General features: G+C 40.0%; 2 protein-coding genes across 3 annotated transcripts in view; both read right to left on the reverse strand.

Moving 5' to 3' along the window:
• The window catches only part of LOC145442920 (uncharacterized), a 263740-nt gene that overhangs the window by 102917 nt on the left and 142051 nt on the right, over positions 1–18772 (reverse strand). The window lies entirely within an intron of this gene.
• Positions 8247–18001, reverse strand: LOC145442884 (galectin-4-like). Its single transcript, XM_080320921.1, has 8 exons — positions 17717–18001; positions 16611–16748; positions 15937–16112; positions 15839–15880; positions 15232–15317; positions 12624–12816; positions 12181–12559; positions 8247–9251 (listed from the first exon to the last, which is right to left on the reverse strand). Exons 2-7 carry the CDS (start codon positions 16726–16728, stop codon positions 12401–12403), a joined length of 774 nt encoding a protein of 257 aa, XP_080177047.1. The 5' UTR covers positions 16729–16748; positions 17717–18001; the 3' UTR covers positions 8247–9251; positions 12181–12400.

The following is an 18772-nucleotide window of genomic DNA, read 5'->3' on the forward strand; positions in this document are numbered from 1 at the left end:
CCTACCATGTCTCCATGTTTAAGGAACATAATTTGATTCGGCGTTTGACAAAAACCATGCAGTAAAGTACGAACACTCGGCTGATGCGGACAGGCTAGTGGCAGCAAGGCTGTTTTTCGCAGCCGTACAGAGCTGGGGGCGCAGCCCACTTAGCACCATATCATGATTATGTTTTAAACCTTTTCATTATTACGGACATACAAGAAGTACAGCCTGTTTCTTTCAAAACACAACTGCAAGTCGGTAGCGTATCATGACCTTGAATTAACTAGTGTACGTCCTGTTGCAATTTCGGTATACACCTCTAAATGATCAATAGGTTGCCATATCATATTCCGTCCGAATTGTCGAAGCGAAACCTAACGCTCAATATCGCTGGATGTGTCCGATATTTATTGAAATAGACGCGGCGATAAATATCTCCTTTCTCCTCGTATTGAGTTAGCATTGAATATGTTATGCCATTTTCAACGTGGTATTTCCTTCCTCTTATGTATCATTATCTGAATCGATGTATACAGGTAATCGATGAATAGATATTGAGGAAGCGTAGGCAGGACAGACATGGAAGCAGGATAGTCCAGGCATGGCGTCGGAGCTATTAATTACTATTATAAGTGAAAACAAGTGAAGTGGCATCGAACCTGACACCTAGGATGTATTTATAATTTCGAACATATTTAACAGACCTTCAATCTGCGGATGTCTGGACATTGCCTAACATAGGGTTACCACATTTCCCTGACCCAAATTCCGGACATTCTTTAGCGCCCATTAGTGGATTTCAAAATGAGCTATGAGCACATTGTCTGTCAATATGACGTCACACTAGCAAAGCTTTGCTTATAGACCGGAGATGGTCACGATCCGGTTCAGGAGTATGTGGCTGTGTGCTGTGTAACCGGGAGCGAAACCACATTTTCCCACCCCCTTCCCGCCCAAATGAACAATCATTTTGGGCCGACTATAGGGTATAATCGATGCAACTTCTGGGGGGGCTTGCTAAATATGCATTTGGATTCTGTATGCATCTGGTCGTTCAATATTTTGAATGAATTCTGTCAATTGGTTCTTCCATATTATTATATAGTTCGATCCTCCCTCCTCCCACATGATAAGAGTTAGCGGTAGAGCTGGTGGAGGATAATGACTTCGAAAATACAGGGAGTGTACAATTGTACGTCGTTAAGTCATGATCATGTCACACCGATAAGATTGGTTATCAGCCTTATGCCGGTGGGCACCACAGAACTTTATAAACACTCAACGTCCTGTGATTTCCAACCTTTTATGGCCGCGACTTCATCTACCATTTGAAAATGTTCCGTGGCCCAGATCAAAATTTGACGAGCTGATTACTAAAAGGAAAGAAGTCAGGACCTTTGTCCAGACTTTCTCGCGGGTTATTTAGGAAGCTGATTACGTTCAACATCTTTGCGGACCCCAGAATGAAGGCAAACGACTCCTATATTTGCCATTACAATTAGGCTTATTTCAGTAAATGAAGGTTATTTTTGTTTATATTTTATTGCATTTGCGAGGCTGATAGTCCCCAAACTAAAATTAATAAATGTGATGGTAAATCGCGCGCATCGCGACGAAAAATATCATGTAGCATAAATATTCCGAAAAATAATGTTATTATATTGATTGTTTATTGACGAAAATATTATTAGCCTACGTCAAGCCTTCAAAATTCCGGACATTTAGGCATATTTTAGAAATTCCTCCCGGACGCAAGTCTGAACAGTGAAATTCCGGACATGTCCGGGAAATTCCGGACGTATGGCAACCCTAGAACACAAAATGTCGCCACCAGGACTCAAATCTTACTCAATGCTTAACATCCAACGTGTGATATGCTGGCATAACAGGATCCATATCGTTAAAATTTTCCATAGATTTAGCATGCGAACTTATAATATCAAAGTCGTGCATAAATCAAGATTCCGATATAATTTCTATAATGATTCTAGAGGAAACAGCCGCCAAAACTCAGACATTCTGAATTGGTACTTCCTGCGACAATCGTACAGATAGCGTGTGTAGTCAGGGCCGTAACTGCCGCACCCCCAACCCCCCGATTGGGGGGGGGGCGAGCTCGAAGGGGGCCCAAAATTATTTCGTGAATTAGCATAAATTATAGAGTATTTTTTGAAAATTTAAGCAACTTTATTAAAAAATTTTCGCGCTGCGCGCGATTTCAAGTTGCCAAGTATCTTGAATATTGGGTGCCCTTCCCACAAGAAAAAATACGCAAGATTTATAAAATTGGGCATATCAGCGTCGGCCAGTACCTCGCCACGACGCACCGAGACGTGTTAAGTTTTAGGCCATGTTACATGCGACTGCAAGAAGTGTGCCAGAACGATCGGCAGCGAGAAAACCTTGGCCGAAAAGGACTTCCCTTATGCTGACCAAAAACTTAGTTATATATACAAAATACATGTGGGTTTAATAGTCCATAGGCGCCTAAATGACTGGCACCTAAATGTTCCTGTCTGGACAATCTGAACCTCACAAGACAAATACCACCCCGCAGCGAAAAAATATATGCCAGTGAAGAAATACCAATTTGAAATCGTGAGATCTTTTAGTTTAGTACGTTTCGGCGATTGGCTATATTTTTGATATAGCAGACAGGAGGTCACGAAATAACATCATGTAACGAAGTCATACCAGCGGGTCCACCTGCCCGAAGATGTTTAATTATTATTTACGGGCTCTACATTTTCCAAGACAACACCTTACTCAGCTCTACCGGTAAATCTGATTACGTGAGCAACTGAGTGTAGAGGAAAAGATATTGATAGCAATATATCTGCAATTCCCGATCTTATTGACCGATTTTATCTTGAATTATCGAAAATTTTCGCGCTTCGCGCTGGCTTACTACGCAATACATCTATACTTTCGTGGCAAGTGAGCAACGTAGTGGCGGCCTGGAGGGTCGGTTTGTCACCCTATGGGAGCCAAAGACTCCAGTTTTTTGGGGCCTGACGAAGTGCTGATTCGTTCCTGCCAACGGGTATACATTACATCCGGAGATGTTTATTTATTATTGAGGGGTCCTACCCTTTCAAACACACCTCACTCTACTCTACCGGTAAATCTGATTACGTGAGCAGAGAAAGGATAAAAATTGATAGCAATATATATGCAATCCCTGATCATATTGCCCGATTCAGTCATGAATTATAGAAATTTTTCCCGCTTCGCGCGTTTAGGTGATAAAAACGGACTCACTAAACGGCCCCCCAGAATTTGAGTTTATCACTTTATGGGGGGCCCAGGACCAACGTTTGGGGGGGGGGGCTGACGAAGTGCTGTTACGGCCCTGTGTGTAGTGTACAACATAATTGCGGGGCGTAGCCATAGGGTGTCTCGGGGATCGAGTTTGAGAACCAACGTTTTAGATGGTGGTCTAGTAACCTTGAGTCCTGATAAGTATTAAGCATTTCCTTTACTTTGCAGCTTTGCTGATCTTTATTTCGATTAGGTCAGGGGTGGCCAACCTGCGAACGTACGGCCGTATTCCCGGCCGTACAAATGTGAAGCACAAAGTAAAATTTCGCGCCCCATAAAAATACCAAGTTGGAATCATGTGCGTCTCACGAATGAAGATTTTTCTGTTACGTTTTGGTGATTCCAATATATTTTTACTATACCTACAATCCTGACGAGAGGTCAATAAATAACAACATTCAGCGGAGTTATTAATAGAAACCGGAAGATTTATCATCGGTTAACTGATCGACCGGTTAATATGATCACGTAGGCTGAGAATGAATAATATTTTGTCCGTAGTATGTGAAACCAGACATGGGGTGATTACTTCATGAATGTAATCGATTGCGATTACGATTACTTCTGAATCCCGCGATTACGATTACGATTACGATTACAGCAAAATGAGGCAATAGTCGAATACGATTACGATTACATTGGCAAAGTAATCACGATTACTCACGATTACATTTATTTTGCTCCTTTGAACTAAACTTAGAAAATGTATTGAAAGACAATATAAGGATTGCGATGAAAAGTCCTAAAAACAACTTTCTTTATCGATGCTGCGTCATCTTCTTGTTACGTCATAATGTTTGCTCAACTTTATAGGGGACAATTTATCGCACCCACCGATTTGCATTCTTGTCAGATCCGTAACTACCGAACCCCAAACTCTGACTGTGAGGGAGCAAGGGCCGAAAAATCACTTCGTCGGCCCCCTACCCAAAAACATTCATCTTGGGCACCCATAGGATCATGGGATCATAATTTTTTTTTTTTTTGAATTTTATATAATGCATTATTGATTCGGTCAATACTATTGGGAATTGCATATATATTGCTATATTTTTTTTATCCTCTCTCTGCCTACGTAATCAGATTTACCGGTAGCGCTGAGTGAGGTGTTGTCAGGGAAATGCCGGGCTCGTAAATAATACTTAAACATATTCGGGTGGGTCCGCTGTTATTTCGTGTACTCCTGTCTGCTATGCCAGATGATATTAAAATCGCCCAAACGTTCTAAACTAAAAGTCGCACACGATTTCAAATTGGTATTTCTTCACTGGAAAATAATTTTTCTCTGCACGGTGTAGCACTTGTCTTGTAGAATGTCAGGACAGGAACATTTGGCGGCAGCCAGTTATAGGCTACTACGGACAATTGAACATATTTGTAGATGTATAAAAGTTTTCGGTCAGCATGAGGGCAGTCGCCCAGTCGGTCAAGTTTTTCTCGCTGCTTAACGTTCTTGCAAACTTATCGGAGTTGCATATTACATGGCCTAAAACTTCATTTGTCGTGGCGCGGTAATGGCCGACGCCGAAATGACAGTTTCTATAAATCATACGTATTTTTCTTGGAGAATGGTACCCAACAACGAAGCGGTTCGACACCATTGAATCGTTGTTGCATAAAGTTGCATATATTTTCAAAAAAATACTCACAAAATTATTTTGGGCCCGCTTCCATCTCCCCATCCACAATTGGAGGGTTTGGGTTGCGGGTTGCGGTAGTTACGGTCCTTGAGCGAGCTGGAAGGGGAATCAGAAGTAATTCGTAATCAACATAAATTCTAGACTATTTTCGAGAAATTTGATCAACTTGAAAATTTTCGTCAAGCTTCGCAATTTAATTTCTGTAGATAGCTTGCTTCTGAAATGCATACGTCTTCCGTTAAGCAAAAAAGCATGCCTAATTTATAGCAATAGGGAGTTCGGTGCACGTCATTACCGCGCCACGACACACCAAGAGACAGGTGCAGTTTCAGCCAACATGCGACTCCACGAAGTGTGCTACCAAAAAGTCTTACGCCGAAACTTTGGGTATGTGTTCATTGTCAATAGCCGCGATGGATGGGCGTGACGAATAGTCATGTCCTCCAAATCTGAACCCCAAAATACAGATGGCACTCGGGGCACCCTCGGAGGAATGAATGCATGGCAATTTGTGTGTGCTTCCCACGAAATTTTTAGTCTGCTACGTTTGGGCGACTACAATATCTTCTGATTATATGCTATGCAAGCTGCCGTTACGAGAATGAAAGGCTCGTTTGTGATACATAGCCTATATATATATATATGCAGCTGTTAGTTTTTAATGCTTCATTGTGGAAATCGTATTGTCTCTTTTTACTAGTACAAAATTCCAAATCGATTTCTGCTGCAAGTACACATATACATGCATAGGCATACGGCTCGCCAAACAACAACGGTCCAACTGCGTTTAATTAAGCATACCCAAACATCAATTGATAAGTTACCATGTGAAATTAGGCAAAGTGGTGATGATTATCCTGAGTGACGTCTGTACTGCATTGAAAACCTGATATACAGCGCGGGCAGGTGTTTTTAGAAATCACATTATATCGGCTACTTGTTTACTGTGTGTGGATACTTCTTAAGCAATAATGAGCAAAGCCAATAATACCTCTGACGTAATAATGAGCAGTGGCGTTTTAAAATCCGACGTTGGTGCTATCAATAAACCTGATATAATATCACTTCCTTGTTCACAAATGTTCAGATATGTTATAGTCCTTGTACAAATAGAATGTAATCGTTACTACACAAAGAAATCGATTAGATATGCGAAGTAGTCGATTACGATTACGATTACTTTGAATTTTTTTCGAATGTAATCGATTGCGATTACGATTATTTGAAAATGCTGTAATCGCCGTAATCGATTACGATTACTAATCGCGATTACCCCATGTCTGTGTGAAACTAGCAACATTATCGACGAAATTCATTCAGAGGATCCACAAGATTTCGCGCTCCCCGCGACTATACAATAGGGCTCTTCAAAAATGATAGTATTTACGGTGACCGATTCTTTGATTATTTATTATAGTCGTGCTCACCGTAAATACTATTTTACTCAAATCCAAATTTTTCGACGGCAATAACTCCGCTTCCACTGGTTGGAATTGAACCAAATTTGGTGAGCATCGTTTCTATAGACAGCCTAACACTTTCATGGGGTGAACAGAAAATTTTCAAATTTTTTATTACTTATTTTTCTATCATAAATAGGAACTTTCTTCTCCTGTAGCAAAGCGGTTACTGGCTGGAATTGAACCAAATTTTGTGTGTAGGCTTAAATTAGGTAAACTAACAATTTTAACAAGTAGCCAGTACGATTTGAGAAAAAAAGTCATTTTTGAAGAGCCCTACTATACAAGCATGATTCCAGTAACTTTTGGTAACATTTTTAATTGCGATTTAGCATGATATATAGGAAGCGTGCGGTGATGTTCTGCTTCTTTATACGATTAAAATCTTGACACAGAACACCACAAGAGCTCTTCGCGTTGCAAAGTTCCCAGCTGTCAATTCGACCCGGCTATTTGTTGTCCAGATGGGCCATGACGACTCTGCACTGGTATCCGGCCTTGTGCTCTATATGTAATCGAAATCCGGATTACTATATAATCAGTGCATTTCAGGGGTGAACGGGTTTTGAGTATACGTTACAAGGGTGTACCACGACGAAAAAGAGCACTGCCTTAGTCAATGCCACTGGCGTTTAGTAGTGAACAGCAGTAGTTCTTAGACTTTTTAGACCGCGACCCAAACCTGAGTTTTATTCCACCTCGCAATCCAAGCCTCATACATCGACATGAATTCATTTTTAATGTCAGTATGCCACCTATTTGCTGGCATGTAGGAAGTGGAGAAGGCGCAGATAACCTGATGTACGCAATGTGGTTCTATGGAATATGTGTAACTCATGCGATTTAAAATCGGATTGCATTATTTTCTTATGCGGGCCACATTTGTACAGTGAGATTCAGATGGCAATGACAAGACTCTTCAGAGCCGAACATTTCGAATGCCGAGCATATCAATATTAAAGATTTCGGCCAACCGATATGGTCCGCATAAGCCAGTGATTCTTGACGTTTTCTCCTGCGGCGCCTCCCTTGGCAAATTGCCTTGGTTTGTCCCCCTAATTTTAAGAGCTGTAGTAAATACAAGGGTTCGAAGTCCGGTCGGTCTTTTCGGGTTGGGGCTTCATTATTGGAAATAGCTGTAATCACGCTCGAGTACCACTCGACTAATTAACGCTATAATAATTGTGTGTGCTATATTCGGGATCAAATCAAGGTTGCTATAACAACCACTGGATACGGACTTTAGTGTACAAAGGGCTCTCACTCTCCAAGTGGTACATTGCCTTTTTCTTCGATTTCGATACTCTGTGCGCTGCGGGATAAAATACCTGGTTCGAAACATTTTGTGAAAAATAACCCAAGCTAGCATGACGAAAGTATTTTAATGGGGAATCTAAAAGTCTGCGCAAATAATTTGACAATAATTATAATAAACCACTGCAAATTCGCGATTTGACAGATTTTGTCGAAAGTTAATTTGCAAATTTGCAATGAGAAATCAGGGATATATAAAGCTGTTGCTCTACTATATGATCATATGTCCTCACAGCACTGTCTACTGTGACTCCATTTTTCTTCAGCGCCCCCATACCGCCCTTTGAGCCCAGCGCCACCGTATCGCACCATGAGCGTTTTCGCCCCATTTAAATTTCAAATCACCCCGGGGGCGCTGGCGACAAGGTTAAGAAACACTGGAATAAGCGATGCCTCAGATAGCCTAGACGTGGGGCCGTGCTACGAGTCGACAGACACGGTGTCAGCATAAAGAATATCGGCCTGGTGTAAATGACCATAGTGGTATAAAAACGCCACGAATACCACAGTCAACAAGACCTCCATACCTCATCGTACAATACTTAAATTTAAAATACGAGGGTGGCGGCAGTCCATGAAAATTTCTGACGAATGTCGCTGGAGGATAAGGTTAAGAAACACTCGAATAACTAACATCAATCATTCGAATGCGGAAGAAGCGTATTTCACGATGACTCGGAATTGTGAGAATTCAGTGATACAAACGATGCCAGTCATATCATAACGGTAACTTCTATGGAACATATTCAACAATAAAGTTATATACTTTCGCATCAAAAGAAATTGAACACTGTGAACTGCACACTGCATAGAGGTTTGATTTCGAGTAGGCGATGATGTTGCCAAGCGAGAGTCTTCAGTCTGTCACGTAGAAATCGTACCTTTCTGGTAGGTATGATTCTCATTGCAGCAAATCAGTGGGTTAGTTTTGTTACTGCTAGCTGTTTATAAACCGTGGGGACTCGCGGAAGATGTTACGACAATAAACATGGTCGTGGGCAAGGAAGGTCTGACGTTAGATCACGAAAATGCGAATATAGCTACTACTTGGTTTTATTACATTTACTGGTAAACGAAAGTTGATCAACTTGTGAAGGAGATCTCGTTCATACGAATAACTGGAGCAAAAGGTTATGTCTCGCAGGTACAGTTACTATAGGACCCAACAGCCTTCCAAATCCTTCGAATCGGGATTGGAAAGATAGAGTATGGCGTCGAGGCGGGATGAACTGGTTCGAATTATACCGTTGCACATCCCCAGTTCAAAGCACCCTAGCCGTTTGCGGCGGAGTTAATCGATACTTGGAATACAATGCTAATTCACAATTGAGGATAAGGTTGATTCATTTTTTTTGTAAGTAATGCGTATTCAAAACATATCGGACGCGGAAGTTTCTGCAGAGGGGTGGTATGTGTTGCGATTACAAAATTCGACATTACCAGAGTAATTGATAGTAACTGCTACAATGTGTTATAGTTCGTCGAGTAGACGACACCTTTCATTCGTCTCTATGTTATCCTACACCTGCACCTACCCAGCGGTCGGGAACCTATGACTCGCGAGCCATATATGGCTCTTTTGGGTATAAGATATGGCTCTTTTGGGTATAAGATATAGCTCTTTGCCAAATAGATATATTTTTACTGAATTGATCAATATTGCAGCAACTTGTTAGTAAATTTTCGTCACGAATAGAATAATTATTCTCATGAGCCTATAAACATGTCTTTGAGAGGTAAAGACAATGCCGCCTTCGGGGTTAGGAGCACGGACAGCCCTTTTCAAAATCCCCAAATTTAAGTTACTGTCGCGCCGGCGACCAATATCACTCGCGAATTCGATGTACCCGACTCGAAATCTTGGATTGCACGATACGTTGATTGGCGATGATGGCGATGCCCAAATTGCCCATAAATGACAACGCAGTTATCAAATATATATGCTCCGTCTTCTTATCCTACGACACGAAATGGACTGCCGCAGAAGTGACATTCACAATTACAAACAACGCCATAGCTATCCACGTTCTTGATTGCGTGACGAGATAGCGTATATTGGTATGTTCCACAGCTGCAACACCAATTGGTTGCGGGTTTGAGTCCGATCGAGGTCGAATCCAGAATCCCTGCTTACGTGTTGGAGGTTTATCTAGGCTCCTCATCGCCATGCGATCCGCGAAAGCGGTGTCTTATAAAAAGAAGCCTAGAAGGGGGCCGTGCTACAAGTCGGTAAGTACGGAATAAAAAATAAAAGTGTCGGGCTGGTGTAAAATGACCAATGTAGTCGAATCACCATGAATATCAAACAAACAAACATGTTCTTGATTGGTAAGTAGCTTTGTAACACCAGCGATAAAATGTAGGCGCGTAGCGCAACGTTATATGTTCTCGCCGAATACTTTGAGAATTGAGTAGTCGATCAGCATATAGATTTTCGGAATCAGTGCAACAGTTACACATTCAGTTCGTGTCAGTTATTGAAAATTCTAAGCTATTTACGATGAATTGCCGTATCAAAGTTTGGCCCGTCTGTTCCTTACCCCTCGCATCGGGCTGTATGTAAATATGCAAGTCTCCTAATTTTGGGAGGAAAATGTTCAAAATTCCGTCATTCATTAACATCGATAGAAAATACCAATAGTAACAATTTTCGTTTACTCATCCTGGCGACAGGTGACGAATTGGCTCGCTTGCCTCCCCTGACCCCACGTCACTGATGTATCACACCTTGCATTGGGTATATACTGCAGTAGTGATCATCTTTGGTTCCACTTACGCACAGAGGGGGTCAAAGTACTCAAGAGAATTACTCAAGTAGAAGTAGAAGTAGCGACGAAAAAAATCTACTCAAGTACGAGTAGAAGTACTTCTACCATAAGCAGCATAAAACTACTTGAAGTAGAAGTAGAATTGACTGACTTTAAAAGTACTCAAGTAAGTAAGTAGTTGTGAAAACGATCCTAATTTGTTCACATGGATTGTATAAAGGTGCAAATTGAGCTATGGGAAAGGTGTCGAGCTTGATTCACATTGATGCATACCAGCAGGTATCCAATTTTCGATAGCATAAGCATTCGTCCACATCATGGGATAAAAATGATAGGATTTATATGGAAATGCGATACTTATCCTGTTTTCTCGAACAGCACGTTTTAGAAAAAAGCTGTTTTCTCGAACAGCACGTTTTAGAAAATAGCATGGTATGGCGCCATCCCCCATATTATAATGTCCGTAGTTTAGTCGAAGAGCAATACGGAGAAGTTGTATATGATACGGTGTAAACACTTAAGTAAAGTGCGATTAGTAATCGTTAATAAAAAATATGGTGGACCGTAAAAATGCCATATTGTGTAGCTTTATTTCCGGAAATTAAAGGCATTTACTACACTTGCTTTTATACTTCAACATGTATGTTATCCATACAAAAGAACTTATATTAATTATAACTCAAAGTATATGATACTGGAAATTGAAAATGAAACATAAATACTAGTTCTAAAAGTGGAACACGTTTTTCATGCCTTTAGTCCAGACAGTTTAAAGGTGGTATGCTGAAACAGCTCTAAAACTAACAAAAAAATGTCAGAGTCCACTTTTCCAGGTTAGGAAGCGCCATGGACATGCTAGATTACGATATGACAAGTAAATGCTAGATTGCGAAACATTAGTTTCGAACGTTATGATGAGCAATATATACTGCGATGAATCATTACATATAGGCGAAGGGCGACAATGTGGTGTGAACTCAGGGATATCTAGATATCTAGTTCTAGATATCCCTGTGTCAACGGAATCACGCCAGCCCGCTACCTAAATTATATTTATCGATACTTTCGTTAAATCATAATGTTAACGCCCATACCACTGCGCGGGGAGCGCGACGAAAATTCTGGGCTTTATTCAACTTTTATGGAAATGAAATGTTGGTACTCCGTGAAAACAGCCCCGAAATTCCTCAGGCTATCTTCCTGATCGGAAGATTGAACTACTTCTACTTGACAAACTCAAAATAGCGAAAAGTAAGTAAGTAGATCAGAAAATATTATTAAGTAGAAGTAGAAGTAGCAAAATCAGATCTACTTGAGTAAGTACCAGAAGTAGAGGAAAACTACTTGAGTACTTCGAAAAAGTAGAAGTACTTCGTTACTGACCACCTCTGCTTACGCATGTGATCATGGGTTGTCGCATTTCAAAGGAGCATCACGACGAAGCGACGTTCTCGTAATTAAAGTTTCGCATGCTCGAATAATGTTACCAGTATGATTAGTACGAGTTTTACAGAGAAAATGAGGCGCACACGACGAATCCCATGTTTTGAGTTTATGTAAGTGCTACCATGTCGTCACGAATTTTCAATTGTGACGTCACAGGTGATTGACATGTATGGCTCTTTGGGAGTTGAAATGGAAAAAATCGAGCCAATATGGCTCTTCGGACGAAAAAAGTTCCCGGCCACTGACCTACACCATAGTAACTATGTAAATAAAATTACAACACACTTAAACCATTATCATCAGTAGTGGAATCAGATTCAAATGCTTTATTCGTTGTGCCACTGCCTATTCATAAATCATATATTTCATTTATTGCAGATCGGGAATAGAAAAAAACTGAACGTCGATGTGTGAGTAGACACCAGTTCAAGTTGTTGCGGAATGTAGATGTCCAGCTCTTAGCTCCCTACATTTTTCGTAGAACCTCCACACTCAGCAGCTCAACGCTTCCAGTAATTTCCAGTAATTTTATGTCCCTCATAATGACATTGAAGGGATGAAAATCGAAGTAGTAATCGTCATTGATATATGTCACGAACTTGCTTTCTTCGATTATCACCATCACCTGCAACGCATGCAGATTCACTGTGCCACCAGAGTCCAACGTAATACAGTAACTTTTGGCTTACTTCAAAATATTCTCCCCAACGAAAAGGATACGATCTCTCCGTGAAAATCAGTCTTTCTTCAGCTTCTCCCCATCCGAGATTGTAAGAATTCCTCACAATCATGTGATTTTCCATACGGGGATTGAAATGGTACGGAATAATTCTTGTACTTATACTTTCTCCTATTGTTCCACTCTCAAAATTGAAATCAAACCTGTTAAGTCAAATCATACATACCATTGTCATATCAATTACCGGCATCATTGACTAGCGTAGCTGCATCATTATTGTACATGCTAGGAATACTTTGAACGTGCTGTTCGCGTTCACAAATGAACCTTGGTTGGTTCTGCACTCCTAACCTCTACCATGTTTTACATTTTGTCCACGTCATGATAACGTGTCTTTGGAGGAAAATGTTTGCTTTTCAACTTCGGACCACTCTATGCATGGCACAAGGTGCTGGCAGCATAAAATGAAAGTAAGCGCTAAACGAGCATGCATCTTGCCAATTTCAACAATTATTTGCTTGAAAGTTTGCTCGGGATATTTAGATTTTCGTTTGTGAATATTTAGCGACTCTCTGCTGTGAGCTTATGATCCGCAATCACACAATAGCAAGAACGAAATATACTTATTATTATTAATAAAAGCATGTTATGGTGCTTATAACAGCGTGGTCTTTTGCACCACGTGACAACTAATTCCATCACTAGCACAAGCTAACTTGCAAATTCAGTACATGATACTCCCAGTCAGAAGTCGAATGTCAATAATTATATACGGCGTCCCGATGATGCTACAAAGTCAATTACGTGTTGTAATTTATTGCACTGCACAGGGTTGTAACCAATTCAAAAGGTTCCGAGTCACATATGTCAATCTCACTTTTATAGTTTTGACTCGAGTCAAGTCGAGTCATTTTCTATTCGCCACTGAGTCAAGTCCGAGTCCAAGTCATCGAGTAGAGGTTCGAGTCCGAGTCATGGTATTATGACTCGAGTTCGAGTCCACTTCATTGTGTTGACTGCTTAATTTCCAGTTTAAGTCTTGTTAAACCCACTTTCATAACTCAGTTTGGTGATATCAAATGGTTCGAATTTGTAAGATAATAATTTTCCTTACTTTTAGCAGTTTCTGGTCGCATTTTTAAGTGCTAGTACCAATAGACGAAATACCAATAGGGCAGCTACGTTAATATTCTTGGAAATTACAATGAAATGCTGGTCTTGGCCGTCTGAGTATCGAGTTATATATGACTTGGTTCGAGTCATGCGCAATGAATCGAGTCCAAGTCGAGTCATTACACAAATTGACTCGAGTCATTACAACCCTGACACTACATATAGGAAGCTAGCGAATCGCGCTTCGTCAACCAATCAATTATTTACATCAACCTAATTGGTATAAATAATGTATCGAAGTCTAATGTAAAGAAATTGTCAGGTGTACGGAATCCATCTTGTTTTGATATCCTTGTTGGACACCCGATTAAGGTGTTGGCTACTGTATAACTTGTTTTTGAGGAAATATATCTGGCGCAAGTATAGAAACCGGTGTTTCACTCTTAAGAAGGCATCTGTCCGCTCTATCCGAGTCCTACTTGGAATTGCGTAGGCAAAGCGACCGATGATATTGATTTTGAGGAATTATTATAGCATTCGATTGTTCCAGTTGACACATAGGGTTATGTAAAGTCAGCATCTCCTTGAGCATTTTGGCAGAATGTGGCTCGAGTCGCCGCCGGACATCATGTATATATCTTACTATATGGACATAGGAAAAGTAGGGTTATAATTAGGAATATGACGTCACGTGACGTCATAGGTTCACGTTCACACAGAACCTTTCAGAAAGGCTTGCGTTCACACGAACCAGAGCCTTTCAGCAGTTCACACAAACCCTAGTGCATGCTAAGGATGTTATGGAGCATATCTGTAATACTCGGCGTTCTGTACCCATTTTAGCTATTCTTTTCCGCTTCACAATTTACCCCTTGTTACATTGCTATGAGCTGTACTGGTCTCGTTTACTACAATATACCTTACGATGGCAGAGCTCTGGTATAGGGAGACTTGGGATGGATTCGGTCCATTTTCGCAGTGCATGATTAATGTAAGATACGCACGCATAATATCAACACTGTGACATAACAAATTAATAGCCTGATACCCAGAAAATATGGTTATCACATTTCTTACGGTTTTCATGGGAGCATAGTAGGGTTACCTTATTTTGGAATCGGAACCAAATCACAAAAAGTTAGTTGATCAAAACTGAACACAGCTGATTTTCCAATATTTACTGGAAATTTTGTTGAGCTGACTAAAAAAAGGTCATCACTTTCACACGATTCCCGCACGAACGTCCGTATTAAACCAAATTCACGTCATTTATGCTGATTTTCTGTTTAACCTGTTTAAGCTGTAAAGGACGACGAATTGCCAAAAAATTGGACATTTAGGCGTCCTCGGGGGACATTTTCAATTTCCTGAAAACGGAGGACAAATCCTAATAAAAGAGGACGTTTGGTAACCTTATAAGCGAAAGTGTTGTGTTATCCGAATGACGCAGCTACAGTAGCGAGACCTGCGACGTGTGTAGCCTGACACAAGTGCCAACCACTTACTGTTCGCCTGTCTCATTCACTCTCCCTGTGAATATGTATTTATGTCCAGGGCCTTTCGCAAACGATATGTTGAGTATTGCAGGTATCTGTAAATTGAAGACGGAAATATGAACTTGGTGGGACTGCCATATCTATGTGTCTTTTATCAGGGGAATGTGACATACGGTGAAATGGGTTGCATTGGTCAATGGTCAGTTGGTCACGCCATTAAACATATTCTATAGTGGACAGTAACGGTGCATGCCGTAGCCTCAAGGTCATTAGTTCATTAGTCGTGAAATGATAATAATGTAGAGTTTTTTGATATCGTATATAAGTAGTTTTTAACGGATGTTCTGTCAGTCAGCAACAGCTATAGGTACGGCCCGTCGCTTGACTAATGCCACCTTTGATTACGTAATGCGACAATCTGACTACAGACACAACTCACATATTATAACTTCCCAAATAGGCTACACAAACACATGCATACTAAAAGATTTTGGTGAGCTAAGCGGCGGGACATGGCAATCCTTTCGCGCATATACTCGTGCTCTATAATCCTATGACGTGGCGTTTATGAATTCAATATTGTATACATAATGCAATAGTTCAATTGATACTTTACCGAAGGAGTTTCGAAGACTTTAAGCATTTCGAATATTTCCATCTGTACAAAATTTTCATGTTAAACTAGTTACGGCAGAAAACAATTTCTCTGAATACTTTTTTTGATACTGTCGTGGTAATATTCTCATTCTCACAGCTGCAAACCGTATTTCTGGCAAGAACGAAAAAAACGAAGCCGCCGATCAGCAACACCGTGGATATAAAGAACATGCATATATTCAATCTCCGGATTCGAACAGCGCTTGTGATACCCTGGCTGGTATTGTTCGCCTCTAAAAAAAGCAGGAAATCACTACTAGATTACGATAGGTAGGCTATTGCATTTCAATACACCCATTGATTTGTCCATGTTTTGATTTATTTAAAAGCATCGATATGATGGTCAATATGCATAGCAACATATCTACTGATACATTGGAATGTAAATGCTCCGTAACGATCACGTATTTCACATGTAGGCTACTTCTAAGTTGAAAGGCGAACAAATCGTGATCATTTGCATTCAATTACCAATCATAAATAAGACTTAATGGCCTGATGCTGGTTTATTTTATAATTGCTTTGTGGAGCTGCATGCGTAAAGTAATAGGATTTCGTTAGTACCTCCGTTTGCTGTTATTTATTAGAATATCCCGATCAAAGCAGGTGGACAGAAGAAATTTTCAATCTACTATACTCTTCAGATTTTAATTAGTTGTTGATGCTTTCTTCAAGTTATAGTTTTAATCAGCCATAAGTGATATAGAGTTGTATTGAGTAAGTAGGGTTACCTTGTTTTTCCGGGTCGTCGGCCCTGAGGTTCTCGTACGTTTGTTGAGTAATCTCGTAAAGAGCCCCGTCCATTGCTTCATAGTCACAGTTCCTCTTGCAGGAGTTATTTAGGTCCATTAGTTCACGTTTTCACTTACCTGTGGTATTCATCAGTCTGTAATTCACAATTGAAGGGGATGGCGCGAGGTACCCATTTCTAATCAGCGTGTTTATTTATTTGATGCCCGCAAAACTGTTCGCAGTGTCAAATCATTTTATGCGATTCGGGATACGATAGGATACGATTGGGAATTTATACGCCAAGTTCGTGAAGTAAATGCCAGTGTGTCGCTTTTTAATTCGCTTTAAAATTGAGAAAATGGATGGGCAATACAATGTCCAATATGTAACTTATTTAGCGCAAAAGCATTAGTGTTCCTTGAACAGTCGAAACTGCATTCTTCGTGTAAGCGTTATCTTCTTACTATACTGGCAGATGATACATCATAAAACGACTTGATGAGAATCTTACGTGGCCAGAACAAATAAATGATACTGAACTATACATAAAGATGTTAGTTGTCGTCCTCGGACCATCTATGTTATTTTTCTGACATAGCAAAAGAGAAGTAAAAAGGTTGCAAGCGCACGGCTATGCGATTGATGCAACCAAACTGTCGAGAAACCCCGTCACTTAGCCGTATTCATGTAACGCACTTAATGCACCGAGAATGACCTATCATTGATAACGTCATAGCAAAGTTTACTATATTTTTCGGTAAACATGTGCAGCAGGCTGGATAACACCCATATGTGGACACTTTCAGTTACGAAACAAATGAATGTGCCAACAGAGAATATAAAATAAAAACACGGATGCCTGTTTACAGTTCCAACCGCCGAAATATATTCTGACATTGTCTCAAGAATTACCACCATTCATTTTATGTTCCGTTGTAGCTTATGTGTTTTCTTTACAAGCAGAAGATAGCACTTTGAGTCTCGAATAAGCATAGACCACAAAGAAGTAGCCTATACGCCATGCACCTAGAAAAAAATTATACCGATTAGAAGAGCGAATTAGATCGTTTTATTATATTCAAGGTATTTTGTACATTTTTCATACTGTTTCCGTCCTTGCCTACCGCGAAACGAACCCCTTGTTATTCCACGAGTCCTGCATTGCTCACAGTCTGTGACCATTGTAATTTTCTACACTCCGGAATAAATTCAGCAGGTACTAACACTTTATATAAAATATATACCCTTTCTTTTAATGCAGTAAAACGCTAAATAAAAATCACATAGCGATAGATCCCCATCAATACCAGTATGAATAAGAGCTCAAGCTTTTAGCAGGTATGACATAATGCAAGCGTATAGTTTATATGCAATAGCAATATTCAGTCCAGACAGCAGGAAAGCACGTTGGGTTGTCACAGTTTATATCAGCACTTACATGACTATATTTACAAAAATTTGTCCGGATGTATGGATCATATTCCTTGCTGGTTAGTCATACTGCGAGTCACTCTCAAATATATGCAAATTATGAATAATAATAATCTATGGGTCGGCTTAGTTATCTTGAAATGTGATCATGCATTATTATAATTAAAATGTATCATATTTAACATTTAGAGGGTCAATATATTTGACAGCATTTTTGGGCGCAGTATGTGATTTCTATAGTAGATCCATTTGGATTTCTTGCAGTCAAATATATTAAAACGGAAATTTGGTAGGGTGCAAATGTGAATGCTTTACGACTACATCTCTTCCCCGTAGGCCGTCATAGGTGGGATTGACCATAACGACGAAAATGATTGAATTGTGAGACTTGGTTTGATATTATGTAGCAGAAATTTTACTGATAAGATGTTATGCTATATAGGGTCATATTAAATAAGGTATGTTGAGTATATGAAAAATATATATATAACGATATAAAGAGAAGCAAGAGGTAGTAATAATAAAAAGGGAACATGACTCCGTATAAAGCAACTCTACTCTAGCACATCATGTTATCACGGGTTATGATTTCGCTTATATATTATGTATTATCTTTGCTCGTCCAATCTCATTTTTTACAAGATTGAAATGGACACTTAGCAGAACTAAATATGGCATTCACTGACATCGGTTGAAGAATGAAGATATTATTCAGACTGTGGAAAATCTG

This window comes from Botryllus schlosseri, chromosome 7 (genome assembly GCF_051294905.1).
Source record: "Botryllus schlosseri isolate E-star chromosome 7, Bs_hap1, whole genome shotgun sequence".
In the NCBI taxonomy this organism is placed as follows: domain Eukaryota; kingdom Metazoa; phylum Chordata; class Ascidiacea; order Stolidobranchia; family Styelidae; genus Botryllus; species Botryllus schlosseri.

Excerpts from the sequence above, each read along its gene's own strand:
- LOC145442884 (XM_080320921.1), bottom strand. The coding sequence starts at position 16,728 with ATGGACCTAAATAACTCCTGCAAGAGGAACTGTGACTATGAAGCAATG. Across the intron at positions 15,881-15,936 it reads CCACGACAGTATCAAAAAAA|ATGGAAATATTCGAAATGCT; the intron begins GTATTCAGAGAA and ends AATTTTGTACAG. Across the intron at positions 15,318-15,838 it reads AAGTCTTCGAAACTCCTTCG|ATACCTGCAATACTCAACAT; the intron begins GTAAAGTATCAA and ends TTCAATTTACAG.